The sequence below is a fragment of the Chrysemys picta genome, chromosome 9 (genome assembly GCF_011386835.1).
Source record: "Chrysemys picta bellii isolate R12L10 chromosome 9, ASM1138683v2, whole genome shotgun sequence".
Taxonomy (NCBI): Eukaryota; Metazoa; Chordata; order Testudines; family Emydidae; genus Chrysemys; species Chrysemys picta.
This window is the reverse complement of record NC_088799.1, coordinates 8,840,554-8,855,236: the sequence shown is the minus strand read 5'-3', so window position 1 is coordinate 8,855,236 and position 14,683 is coordinate 8,840,554. Positions and strand designations below refer to the sequence as shown.

General features: G+C 43.8%; 1 protein-coding gene across 6 annotated transcripts in view; it reads right to left on the bottom strand.

Moving 5' to 3' along the window:
- Positions 1-5,119, bottom strand: part of MCF2L2 (MCF.2 cell line derived transforming sequence-like 2) — a 312,498-nt gene extending 307,379 nt beyond the window's left edge. For 2 of the 6 annotated variants that reach the window (XM_008170689.4, XM_008170685.4), the window contains exon 1: positions 4,596-4,826. In XM_008170689.4, coding sequence (XP_008168911.2) covers positions 4,596-4,674 — 79 coding nt within the window. In that variant the 5' untranslated portion in view covers positions 4,675-4,826. Of the gene's footprint in view, positions 1-4,595; positions 4,901-4,980 lie in introns of those variants that run through there. The other 4 variants (XM_065557695.1, XM_065557694.1, XM_024107391.3 and 1 more) reach the window with 4 other exon arrangements.
- Positions 5,120-14,683: the final 9,564 nt, after the last annotated feature.

Below are 14,683 nucleotides of genomic sequence, written 5' to 3'. Positions count from 1 at the left end.
TTTCTATTATCCCTCTTCATGGGCAATGGAACAAAGGACACGCCCTCTGTCTGCATCAGAGAGCAAGGTGACGAAAACGGATGCTTTCTGGCTGATGCAAAAGGGTCGGTCATTACTATTTGCTCACCGGGTCTAGAACAGATCCAAATAAACATACTCGAAATGAGATCCTGAATTGGATGAATGCTCTGAGGTAGTCTCCGAGACTAAGGGGAGAACGATCCATGGACATTGTGGTTTTCTTTGACTTGACTTCAGTGGGGATGCATTTGCCCAGGAGTAACAAAGGGCTCACTCAATCTGATACAGTATGTTTAAGGAAGATTGCTTAAGAAGTTAACATTAAGAGTGCTGTACACCGGACACAGATTAGCAATGTTACTATGCTCTATGCAGAGCTGTGATATATATATCAAGATAAGTGCTGTGAAATTACCACAAGACAGATAGTGACACCAGTATGTGCAAAATGAAATCATCAATCTCAGACAAATTCCATCTTGGATTATTACATTCCGCTGACCTAATTTCCTCCTGCACATTCAAATGGAGGCAGTATCCTCCTTCACTTCCTGTCCTACACTGTAGCATTGCATGGCCTTATGCTACAGCCAAATTTCTCCCAACTGCCCTTTGGCGGGGATGGAACCCAGGTGACAGGAATTGACATCCTGTGGTGAATTCATAGGCCTGGGAGTCCGGGGATCTCAGTTCTGTTCCTGGCTCTGCCACTGACTCTCAGGATAACCTCAGATAAGTTACATCACCACTCTGAGCCTCAGTTTCCCCCATCTGTAAAATGGATAATGTTTACTTCACTGAGCCACGAGAGGGTACAATTAATATTTGTAAAGCACCCTGAGACTGCGGATGAAACCTGTGATATAAATGCAGGTCCTTTTTTTTTAATTTCATGTATAGTTTAGGTAGCGGGTTGTACACATGTTAAGGTTTTAGATCAGTGCTTCCACTACATGAGACGCTAACAAAGCAGCTCATTTTGAGCGGCGATGAGCACCCCACCACCTCACCTGAAGTCAAAGGGTGCAGTGGATGATCAGCAGCTCTGTAAACCAAGCCCCTATGGTGTAGAGGGGTTTAAATGGAAACACAGGGTACGAGTTCAGTTGCTTCCTGGTTAAGCTGCTGACATCTGTCCTGGTGGCCTCGCCTCATTACAGAAGTCATTTTAAAGAATAACATCTTGTCACAAAAGTGGGACACTCGGTGGGTGTGCCCATCTGCATACCAATGCCCAGAAAGCTTTTTCCATTTACAGCAGAGCTGGGAACAAACTGCCAGGCGTGGGTGGGATTGTGGGGGCATGGAGGTTTATTCCTGTGGGTTTTGCAAGCTGGAAAAGTGAAAGAATTCCCACACAAAGACACAGCCGCTATCAGCCCCAGACCCCAAGCGTGGGTTCTTCTCTCCATCAGAACGAACAGCTTCTCACCCATCTACCCAAGGAACGCAATCTTGCAAGGTCACAAGTGTCGCTCAAGGAAATTTTTAAATCTATATCTGTTCTTGAAACAACTTCTGCAATGAGCTCTGGTGACATTTCTAGTGCTCTCTGGACCCTAAGGAGAAATGCTAGAAGAAAATATACAGAGTGCACCAGTTCTAGTAACCTTGGGCCCCTTTTTGTTCTCATCAACACCAGTTTAGAGCAAGAGGAACGCCATTGAAATTAGAGAAAGCACACTGGAGCTAAACAAAACAAACACAGAATCAGGCATCTGGTCTGTGGGGGTCACCAAATCAGGTCACCAAAAGGGTACGTGCAGAGATAAAACTAGTCACTGTGCCCTAAATATTTGGGCACTGATCCTGCAATGGGCTTTAATGGATTGACTCTGTGCAGGTACAGGGCCAACTGCATGGAGCTCACGGAAGAATCAGGGCTTGTGTTTGGAAACACAGCGTCCCTGGAACCAACACTTAGATCCTAGGAGACTTTCAAGGCAGATAAGCCGATTTCCGTGTAGGAGGCGACTTCTAACCATCAGCGAGGAGTATGGTTCTGAAACAGCCTTCCAATACAAGTTATAGGGGCAAAAAACCTACTAGTTTTAAGATGGAGCTTAATAAATTCATGAAGGGGATTACAGGATGGGATTTCCTGTGATAGCAGGGACAGGACTCGATGACATAGGAAATCCCTTCCAGTCCTGTTCTCTATGTTCCTAGTTTCATATGCATGTGACACTCCTATATGAGACATGTAAAAGCTGAGGTCTTGTCTACTTTGCCTGGACATTAAAGATCCCATGGTACTTTTTGTAAGTAGAACGAGCTAGCTCATATCCAAGTTTCCTCTTCCGCCACGTCTCACTATTGTGCTGGTTGAGTGCTGTATTTCCACCCCAGAAGTAGCTGCATTGTACTGGAGTTGAGTGTCAATAAGTGCGCTTTGGGTCTCTTTGGGATGAAAGGTGCTACAGAAGTAGCAAATACGATTAAATGTATTCATAATGGTAGCTGTCCTGCTCTTGCATGGGATGGAAAGTTCTCAGAGCTTTGAGAGGTTCTCAGTGCACTGAGATTGCCCACAACCACTGCCCTATAAACGGACTTTTTGATTTAATAAGCGGCTGCTGATTCAGCTAACATGACTCACATTAGAATACGATATTCAGAAAAAACAGTGCATCAGAGGGTGATGAAAATTTTTTTTTTTTAAAAAGATGGATTGTTTTTTGATCACTTCCATTTTTGTACAACTGTATTTTGGTTACATTATTTTATCTAAAATTTGCACTCTCTATGGAAACATTCAGCTCAGATTTCCATGCCCTGAACTATTCAGAAGCAGAGAATTTAGCTCTAGTACTCAGAGCAAGGTTTAGAAATCGGAGTTTTATTCTCCCACTAGCACGGAGTTGCTGCATGAACTTGGGAAAACCACTGAATTTCCCTGCACCTGGGTAATATAGATGTAATACACCCCCAGCTGTCAGGAGACATGTGAAGATTAATTAGTGTTTGAGATGGGCTTTGGATGAAAAGTGCAAACCAATAGTCTTACCATTAATGGTCAAAGCAGGTTCCTACTCTTCTGAAGTCCCCAAAATGAGGCTGACATACCTCTAATTTACATATTAGCAAATCTTGGCATTCATCTTCAGATGTATCAAAGGTTCTACTTTTGTGAGGGGAGGGGGAAGAATTAAGTGATAATATAGCAGATGGGGGTTTTCAAGTGAGCCTAAGGAGACAGGGGGAGGGGAGGAAATTGATCAGTGCTTAAATCCCATAAGCACCTTTGAAATCCCAGCCTTACAAAATAATATTTGCCTCAAAATTAATGCCAGAGTCTTTAATTGTATTTTTCTGATTGTAAGATTATGTATTGTCTGAATTTGTGTCAGTTACATAGTAGCTTTCACATACATCTCTCTGTCTTCTTGGTCTAATTCCTGATCCTGCAAACTCTTCTGCAACCCCAAACCCTAGCACCCCCATCAAGCCACAATAAAGCCAGGCACAGAGGCCCATCCACGTGGAACACATTACAGGACTGGGGCTTAAATTTCAATTTATACATTTTAAAATATAAATTCTATATGTAAACTTGCCTAATGCAATAATCAGCACATGCCCACCAACAACCATTTAGCTTCTACAAGTAGGGTCAATGAATACACAGAAATATCTGAATTTAAAGTGTTATTGTACATTACTTAAAAGCTATGCTTTGAAACCACCGTATTTTAGCACAGATATTATACAGATTAAATGTGCTTTCAGTGTCCTTTGCATTCATAATACATAATCCATTACAGAAATTGACAGCTATAAAAATATGCCTCCATGCCTAGTCAATTAAAAAAAATGTTCTCTTCACCTAGTTTAACAGTCACAATCAGCTTTTACTCAATGGTATGCCTCAAGATAAGGGTACAAAAAGCATACTCCACTGTCTCATTAACTTGATTATTTTCATCAGATAAAATTCATGTTTTGAAACATTGCAGGTGAAGTAGTTAATAGACAGTTTCTTGCACTTGCTTGCTCATCATTGTCAACACCTGGATAGCAGGTCAAACCACCACCGCCGCCTAACGCAGAGTGCCCAAGGTTCAGTGCATCACAGGATTATTAATCCCTCAAAGATTAACAAAAGAAAAACTACCAGGCACCTGGGATCGAAGACAGCTCTCATCCAACTGCCCTACGGTCTTCCAGAACCCTTCAAACAGCACTGACAGTAAAAATACAGAAATACACTTTAACTGGCTGCAATTTTAGTTTCACAAGATAGCACTGTGAAGACTAGCACGGTGCATTTTATAGAGAGCCCCTAACCCAGCCCCTATAGCATTTCATCTGCAGACATTACTACCCGTGTAGATGTAATGCCATTCAATTCACAATATGCACACATGCATTTTTTTTTTAAGAGGCCAAAGAATTGCACACTGGACAAATGCATTAATCAAAAGATTTTTTGATGGCAGGATTTTTGCAATTCACTGATTGCCCCGAAATCCCCCGCAAGGTGCATGTCACCTCGCCTTCCAGCCTGTGGAGGAGGTGAAGAGAAGTGAGCCCAAAATCCATGCAAAAGGTAGGGGGAAGAAAAGATACCTTACCCACATGAGTGATGACTGTAGCCAGTCGCTGGGTTAGCTCCTGATGTGACATCTCTTCTTCTTTTAACCAAAAAAGCATTTCACAGAAGCACTGCACAGCATAAAAAAAAAATAAAAATAAAAGGCAACTGGAGTGGGAGGCTACACACACACACAAAGCAAGTACCACTCCCAGGGTGGGATTCTTCCAAGCTCCTTACATCTCCTGGGCACTGGCCAGCTCCTGCAGTTTGCAACGCTACATGCGTGGGAATAACCGCCTAACAAAAGTTCTTTTACATGAAAGGTAACAAAATAAAAAAAGCAGAGTTAATTGCTTCTGGGTTTTTTCCCCCCCTCTTGAGAATGAGGCAAGGGATAAAGAGACAAATCAGCAGCGAGATACCTGCCTTCAGGGAGGCTTGGGGATGATAATGCGTTGAGTCAGGAAAAAATCCTGGAGCTATGGAATATTGTAACGAGGAGTGGCGCTTGCAAAGGGAAATCACACCATTGCAGCCTGAGGTCAGCTCTCTCCTTTCTCAGGCGTGGCTGGGAGGAGACTGAGAGCCACTGGCGCTTCTCTGCCCCCACCCTCTCTACCTTTGGCAGGGAGAGATGTATGTCCATTTTAAGTCTCATGCTTGGTTGACCTTAAAGCGCGCACACACTGAGCCTAGGGAGTATGTTAAAATCCTCATCACGTCTCTGCAGGAAACATTGGACAAAGAGAGAGGTGCGGTGGGCTGTTTAAAACGTGAGATCATGCTATGGATCCGAACATTACTCAGCCCTTGGGTTTGGCAGGATTTTTAAAGGCACCTTCACCATTGTAGAGAGTGAACAAAGCACCAGGTGAGGACAGGGGGCAGAAACTCAGCCCCTTCCCCACCCTCCTGCGAGGTGATATTGACAAGCCCTGTGCCTTGGCTTTTCCTACCAAAATCCTCCATTGATCCAAACCAGCCCAATGTTATTCTCTGCTCAGGGAATTTTCCCTGGGGGGTGGGAGGTTAATCTCAAAAGGCCCTGGTTTAAGAAAGAAAGAAAGATGTGAAATACCAGTTTACAATGGAGAAGCCACTTCACATGCGAAATAAATATAAAACACCGGGGGAGCATTTACATTTGCTCTTCTGATGGCAGTGTAATGTTATCTCCCATCCTGGGACTTGCAGGCTGTGTTTTGCCAGCATCTACTGTTCCGCATGTAGGTAGAGCCCTGCACAGGTACAAAATGTGTATCCACATCTGATCTGCAGATATCCGCATCCGTAGATACAAAGCGGATATCCACGGATTTGCAGGGCTCTACCTATATAGGCATTGGCTGGTATAAATAAACCAAACTGGTGCCTACAGGGGGCCAGCATCTTAGGTCCAGAAGCAGAGCTGAGACCTCTAGATGGTGCAAGGGCAAAGAAGCTGTCTAGTGGTGGACGATAATGAGCCTCCTGAGTGTTTAGCTGCCCTTTAGAGCTGCAGTAATGGATAGAGAAGCCTTCAGCCGTTTCTGGTTATGGATCCCAGCTGCTAACCGAGAGGAGTAAAAAGGGGAAGCGATGGCCCAAAAGCCACAAAACACGATCCCCCTGCTGCAGGCAATACAAAGTCTGTGCAGGGAAATTAGAACTCCCTCCCCTTCCAATCAGTACATTTTCCTCCTTCAAAGCCTGCCTAGAGATCAATGTAAATGGAATTTTACTGGGAAAATGGACAGCTGAGTCCAAATTTATTAGCTAATTAAAGATGGAAAAAATGGAATGTGTTTCCTAGAGATGGGTCCCACTCACAAGGTGTGGCTGCAGATCACATTCCAGATTTTCCCAAAACTCAGGGTTATTTGGATCCAGGGTTTTTGTTTGGACCCACCTCTTTGCAAACTGCTAGAGCATGTAGGTAAAATGTGCCAATATCAGCTGCCACCTACCAGATCTCCCAACAGTCTTGGGTTTCGCAGGACTGTCCTGATTTGATCCCCAACCCCCCCGTCCTGTCGAAGTAGCCCCTGTCCCCCAGGGCTGGCTGGGCTCGGCTCCCTGCTGTGGGCATTGCAACCGTTACCTGGCCCCTGCTGGTGCACAGGGTCGCATTGCCGATCAGCTTTGGCCGGCCCCCCTGGATGGGGAGGCATCCAGGCCATATCTGATTAAGTGGGATCACAACCTGGTGGGACAGGAACTGCAGGAGTTCCTGATACACAGTGAGCATGGGGTGGGCTCACTCGCTCTTCAGCTCCCCCTCTTTGGACCTTCCAACCCCCAGGCATCCCACCCATGCCAGGAACAGGGCCTGCTTTAGCCACTTGAAACATTGGGAGCAATGAAATACATCTACCTGAGCATATATGTCAGATTACAAAACCATTCATGATTAATGTTTATTTGATGTCTTCATTTGCACAGCAGCTACAGTGTTAGGGTGACCAGATAGCAACTGTGAAAAAACGGGACAGCGGGAGGGGGGTAATAGATGCCTATATAAGAAAAAGTCCCACAAAACGGGACTGTCGCTTTAAAATCGGGACATCTGGTCACCCTATAACAGTGTTGCTAGGGGTTTTGCATACAGGTAAGAAGGCCCTGTCTCTGCTAATGGAATTTCTGTAACTGTGGCAGAAGTGGGGTGCTCTGTAATAATCTATGAATAGTGTCTTGTTGACGTGGTTATTGGGATATTTGCTCTATGAATATGTTGGGTTATTTTAATAGCAAGGTGTTGGAGAAACAAGCAGGGACCCAGACAATGGCTCAAGATAGCTTAGCTACCCATTTGCCAACACTTAATGCAGGAGCCATTTGCCTTCATGTCCTATCTCCAACCCCCTATGGAGCTCACCAAACTGGTTTTGGGCAGCACGGTCCAAGCCCGGGAAACTGAGGAGAATAAAGGTCCTGATTCCTGACTAGTTTTAAAAGGACTCCATCAAGCAGGGAGGAGACACAGTTGTCAAGGACCTGTTTGGGAGAACAGACTGACAGCCAAAAACACCCACCAGGGTGTCTGAAGAAACCAGGCCTTCCTAGGCTCCCTTCACAATGTAGAAGCACTTAGGTAAGACAGACTTGTGTGTAGACCTTTCATTGGTTTAAAATCCTTTTACTCTTATGTTCTGCTTTGTTCCCACTGTTAAGATTAAACAATACTTGGGTTTGAGAGGGCTGTCTGGGCACTGTATTGTTCACTGGTCACAGCTCCCAAAGGGAAGAATAGCAATAACGTACCCAGTCAGGCCTGATAGATAAACATGGGTGGTCCACAAGGTACTGTAGATCAGGGCCTGGTCTAAGAGTGGCAGCATCATAGGACTCCATGCCAGGAGGGGTGAGGGCACGGGGCCTGAAACCTGAGGGGCTGCATTGAGAGAGACCAGAGAGGAGTCAGAAGTCATGACAGTAACTATCTCCATCCTTGGGTTGGTCAGGGGGATTGAACCCTTCCGCACCAAAAAACACGGACTCTCCCTCTATGGGATAAAAGTCTTCTCTGGAAAGGATGGTTTAGCAGTGTCCATTATGATGATTTGTATTATAGTTGTGAGTAGATGCCCGACTGAGGCTAGGCCATTCTTGTGCTAGATGCTGTACAAACACACAGAGACAATCCCTGTACTGGCTAGCAATCCACCGGGGTAGGGTTTCTCCACCCCCATTATACCTTTAATGGACACACTATATACCAATGTAAATTTCCTAGATTTCAGAAAAACAGATTGAAGAGTGTAGGAAGAGAAAGATTAATATAGATTTTGCTCTTAGGTTATTGGTCAATGAGCCAGATTCTTGATTTTGGATACACCTGTGCAAATCTGGAGTAATTCCGTTGAAGTGGATAGTCTAGATTTATACCTGTGGAAATGAGATCAGAACCTGGCCTGTTTTGTTTATATAGTGGAACAGAATTTTATAATCTGGACAACTCGGCTGATAAAATGATGTCCAAGAGGCAAAAGAATTTGATTTCTCCATCCAATGATAGCCTGATCCATTAACAATTATCTATTAGCTCTAGAATGAAACAGATGAGGCCAAAGCATTGTAACCAGATTTAGTAAACAATGTACCAATAAATTACACTTTGCACACAAGAAAGATTTACAAACTCGTATGGCCTCACCAGATGGGTTTGAAAATGATTTTGACCTGCAGGTCACTAGGGTTGTCAATTTTGGTTGGACATATCCCTGAAGGTTTCATCACATGACATAATCTTAAATTAAAGTTTAATCTTTAATTCTTGGAGACTCTAGGACAATCCTGGAGGGTTGGCAGCTCTACAGGTCAGCTGGGATTCTCATCATTTTGGTGAAACATTTTAAATACCTCCATCAAACGCTTAAGGAGAATGGACTCATTCTATTTATTCTAACAAGGCCTTGCTTTCTAGCACCTAGCTGGCTACCAACATTTTAAAGGGACCTCTCTCTCTCACACACACATATACATATCCTTACCTGTATCACTAATAACAATTTAGAGTATTGAAACTGGAAATGTTTTAAAAATCAATTTATTTAGATTCATCCCTCCATCGGTTCCCCCTCCTTCACGGAAGGTCAAGTTCCTGTTGCCACTTTCAACGCCCTATGTAACTATGCCCCTCCATTAGTAGGCTCATCTGACCATTTGTTGGCTTCTCTGCAAATACCCCCATTTGCATGGAATGCCTTTCCCGAACAAAGCCACTACCCCCTCTGCATTCTAGTCCCTCCTGGAGATGTGGTACCCTCAGATGACCAATCACGGCAAGATGGATAACAGAATAATTTATTAATTAACTACCTATATGTTGTACCTATTCCCCCAACCTCTATCTATAGACTGTTAGCTCTTCAGGTCAGGGACTGGGCCTTCTAGTCTGTCTGGGAAGCACCCGCCACATTGTGGCCACTACAGGAACTAAATAATTTTGACCTGACCAGTTAGCCAATCTCCAGGGTTTTACAGGTTGTTTCTGTTAGGGGGAGAAATGGATGATGAGTCAGCCATTTCTTTAATGCAATCCTATTTATTTACAAAGAATGCACACAAAGTCCTATTTCCCTGAATGCAGTAAGAATCAACCAACAAGAGAAAGTTTCATTACTCAATATTCCAAGCCTTTTTTGAGCCAGGACGCTACCCCAAAAGCTCTCTGCTAGCTTTCTCTCAGGGTCATGCTACAAGTGCTTCTTTGGCTGTCTTTGGCTTTTTGATACCTCCTCTATCTGCTTCTGTGTTGTTTCTGGCTGCTTCTCCTCACACGCATACACAGCTCCACCAAACAATATCTAGCTCTCTGCATTTGTACTGAGTCCCAAGTGAAACCCCTCTGCCCACGTAACTCAGCTCCTGATCCACCTTCTGTGTGACCTGTGTTTTAGGCAGTGGCTCTTCTGGTTTAATCTATTTTATTTCAAAAGGAGTTAAACTACTTCTTACATATATCCTGAATGAACGACAGGTATTACGCCCACCAGCTTAAATGAGGTTTCACCAAACTGCCAGCATAACAATACTTTTCACCATGGTTTATACCATTCATTCACTGTTTGCACTTCCCTCAGCTTGGACATTGAAAAGTGACCAATCAATATCACTGTCTGGTCTCCTGCACTACCATATTGCTAAAAAATCTTGGTTTTCAGCACACAAAAGCTAAAATCTAAATAAACCTGTTTTCTTCTTCTTTTTTTTTTTAATTCTATATAAACCTTTTTATTCACCTTCAGTTTTTCAAAAACCCCACGCCCATCTCTTTCCCTCTTTTTAGACAAAGCCTGAATGTTGGGCAAAACTATAGGACAGTGTCCCTTTAATTTTAAGGGCTAGGTTGAGTCCTAAAGACACAGCCATTGTACTGGTTATCTTAAGTACTCGTATAGTCCCTATAACCTGGGCATCTCAATATCTTGAATGTGGTTATCCTCACAATGCCCTTGTGAGATATGGATTTGTAACTGAGGCACAGAGAGGCTGTGTGACTTGCCCAAAGTCACCCAGGAAGTCTGTGGCAGAGCAGGGGATTTAACACAGGTCTCCCAAGTGTCAGCACCCTAAATGCCGGACCATCCCTCCTCTCAGATGTAATAAGTGATCACCCTGAAGAAGGTACCTATAGGTTGTGACCTAGAGTCTTCTTTGTGCTGATTGGAGCAGTGCTGCATCTACCACCTGAAGGGAAATGTGACTGAGACTCAGGAGGGAGACCAGACTTCCTGGTTTGGCCTCTCTTTGTAGAGATAAGGGTTAAAAGACAAAGGCCTGAGGCAGCTACAGCTTATGAGCCCCAGGTGGTGTAAGAAGAGGAAGAGGCAGGGAGGACAGCTGGGGCTGTCAGGAATGGTTGGGTAAGTACAAGTGTTTGGAAGTTACTGGGTATCAGAACTGGCTGGAGAGCCAGAGTGGTGTGAAGGTTGCCTTCAATTGTGTTTGGGTGTCTATTCAGGCACACAACCAACATTAATTCCTTGGTGTTCACTATCTCGTTGTTTTACATGTCTTGATAAATATGTATATGTGGTGTGGGAAATGTTTGACTGGAATGAGTTTGGAATGGCTGCAATCTCAAGGGTTAAGGCCACACGTGATTGATCATCCCTACTGAATACCAATGAAACTTTTATGCCACATCACATCATAATGTATTCTGTTTATGCCACATCTTAGAGAATTGAACACACATGTATAGTGCCTTAGTGAACAAGTCCAGCACATGTTGGAGCTTGACCAAATGATTAGAATTTAAAATTCATCTAACCTAGCTTTTCTACGCATCTGGGTGTTACATTTGTATGTAAGGCCTACCCTCTCTTCTGTGCTGATAGGACTAGATAAAAATGTTGTCGATATCACTGGAAATCCTAGGCATCAGCTCTCTGTTCTTTAAATTGGGGAGGGATAGCTCAGTGGTTTGAGCATTGGCCTCCTAAACCCAGGATTATAAACTCAATCCTTGAGGAGGAGATCTAGGGCAAAAATCTGTCTGGGGATTGGTCCTGCTTTGAGCAGGGGGTTAGACTGAAGTCCCTTCTAACTCTGATATTCTGTGATTCTAACTCTGGACATAAGATGGTCATAGGTCCAAGATAGAATATAGCAAAAGTTATTTTCGATTCCTGCTTTTACCTGATCCGTAGCAAAGGGGGAAAGGGAACAGTTTGGAATCAGGATTGTGGTTATTTTTGTTATATAGGAATATAGGAATTGCCATGTTGCATCAAACCTGAGGTTCATCTAGTCCATAAACTGGAATCTGTGAAGTAGCCCCATTGAGTAGACTGGATAGTGTACAGCCAAAGAGATCATGCAGGTAGGTGCAAAATAAATGCAGTTTCATATAGTTACAGAAATAAAACTAGCTGAATGTAGTAAATTCTTTATGTATCTTGAGCATTTTTAAGGTGATTTTACCATAGTGTCAATGTACCAAATATAATCACCATATAGAGGGTATAAACAACACTATACTTACTATCAGAAAGAAAAAAGAGAACAATGTTAACCAGCTCAATAGCACCAAGCAACTTCAATTGTTACAAATATGAATATCTGTTGTTAGCAAGGCTATGATCTGGATTTCAACTGATTTAGTAGTGGATGTAGCTACTGTGCCAGATAACAGGAAACGATTTATTTCAAATTGCCCAAACAAAATTATAGCCTTCTTTCCTCAATAGAATAATTCACTTTCAGTTTAATGTCTTTCCTGCAGTGTCCTTTCTAATAACTGTTTTTTAGTTGCCATAGAGACTGTTTCCAGGTCTACTTTCCTCCTTTGTACAGTTCCAATTCTGAATGATTACTTTTGTTGCCACCCAGGCCACTTGCTGTCTTGTGCCTTGTTTTCAGCAATATCTTGGTGTGAGTAGTAAAACAATACATCTGCAATCAACCTTAAAGCCGCCCATTCAATCACAACAGCAACTGACTCTCTAGGTATAATATATCATAGCCTGTGAGCTAATCAATATGTAACAGCTGCATTGTTTGATCAATATATGCACAGCTCAGATATGTGGAAGCATAAAATGAAGCCATCAATAGCACCAAAACGTGGGTATATGTAATGACTAACAAGAATGCTGGGTTGCATTTTTGTCCTTAAAGGAGCACTGCCATATCAATTTACAAATTATTTGTCTGATAAGTTTTCCTCCTAATTTTGTTGTACTTTCAGATTACTAGAACAGATTTTTTTTTAATTGTCAGTTTGTTTTGTGCATTTGGTAGCATTTTGTGTATAATCTGTCCAGGAGTTTTCACTGTTATCTTTCAGAGCAGCAGTATAGAAGGTTATTAAATAAATAAATGATTGTAAAATCACACATAATCAGAGGCACATAGGGCCAGGCATAAGACCTAATATACATTTTAGCTCACTTTCTTTAAATGGACAGTATTTCAAGTTGATAGCGTCCCCTTGTAAGAAACAGCATTTCATCCCCATTGTAGTTGCAGTCTTTGTTTACATTTTTTATTTTATATTTTCAACCGAGATCATCCTTCTTAATCAAAATTAGAGTTGTTTTTTTCATAGGAAACTGTGCAAAAAGTGATATTCCACTCATGGTAAATTTTGATAATATGTTTATTATGAATGCTTGCATAGTGCCCATCAAAACAGGATCCATGATACAGGATGCAATGCACAATACAACTTTCTCCATAGCAGGCCCCCACTTTTGAAATGTGCTCCCAATGGAAAAACAATTAGTCACAAGCCTGGCCTTGCCCATACATTATGAGAGGATGCACCACCGTTCTGTGGCAACATCCTAGTATCATACAGAAGTGTCCCTTTGTGCCAAGGAGGCCTGGGTGTTAATGTCATAGCACGATGCGGGTGTGAGCCTATGTGTCATGCTGCAGACCCACTGAGGCACGGCCCCATCATGGCATGTGGAGAGAAAATGCCCTTCTAGGGGAAGCTGGGCCCAATGCAGCCCCACGTAGGAACGTGCCCTTTCAGCAGGATGATGTGTGGCACTGCACAGGAGCGTGCCTTTGCTGTAACAAGATGGCATTGCTCAAACACTGCTCATGTAATAATAATACCTATTTCTTATATTAGAGAAACAAGGTGGGTGAGGTAATATCTTTTATTGGATCAACAGCTGTTGGTGAGAAAGACAAACTTTTGAGCCACACAGAGCTCTTCTTCAGGTCTGGGAAAGGTACTTCCCAGCGTCACAGCTAAATGCATGGTGCAACCAGGGCCAGCGCTTTCATTTGGGGGGAGGCAATTCGGCGGCAGGGGGTCCTTCCGCGCTCCGGGTCTTCGGCGGCAATTCTGGTGTGAGTCCTTCACTCGCTCCGGGACCCGCCGACGAAGTGCCCCGAAGACCGGGAGCGCAGAAGGACCCTCCGCCGCAGAATTGCCGACGACGACCGGGAGCACGGAAGGACCCCCGCCTAGGGTGCCAAAAACCCTGGCGCCGCTCTTGGGTGCAACAGATTGTTTAGCATAAGTAGTTAGCATGTATTCAAAGGGATCATGCAAGGCAGAGTGGTCCGTGAATACCCCTGCAGTCATTGTGCAAAAAAAAGGGGTAAGTGGGTTACAGATTGTTGTGATATACCACAATCCGGAGTCTCTGCTCAGGCCATGATTTTTAGCATCTAGCAGGCACTAATGCTTGTCTCTCTCACTAACGGAAGTTGGTCCAATAAAAGAAAATTATCTCACCACCTAGTCTCTCTAACCACACTGCATATTTCTATTCTAGCGCTTTTCATCAGTGGCTCTCAAAGCGCTTCACAGTCTTTAATGTATGTATCCCCACAACTGGCTGTGAGGTAGGGAAGCATTATTACCCCCGCTGTACACATGGGGGAGAGGGGCAGGTGCCTCTGCCTTGCCCAGGTCACACACGGTGGAGCCGGGCATTGAACCCCGTGGGTCTCCCCCCTCTTTCCCCTTCCCCATGTTACATCGTGTACCCCCCACCCCCAATGCCCTCATGTAGAAGACACGCCTGACAGGGCGGTAGGGTGACCAGCCAGCAAATGTGAAAAATCGGGACGGGGGTGGCGGGTAATAGGAGCCTATATGAGAAAAAGCCCCCAAAATCGGCACTGTCCCTATAAAATCGGGACATCTGGTCACCCTACAGGGCGGTAGCAGGCAAG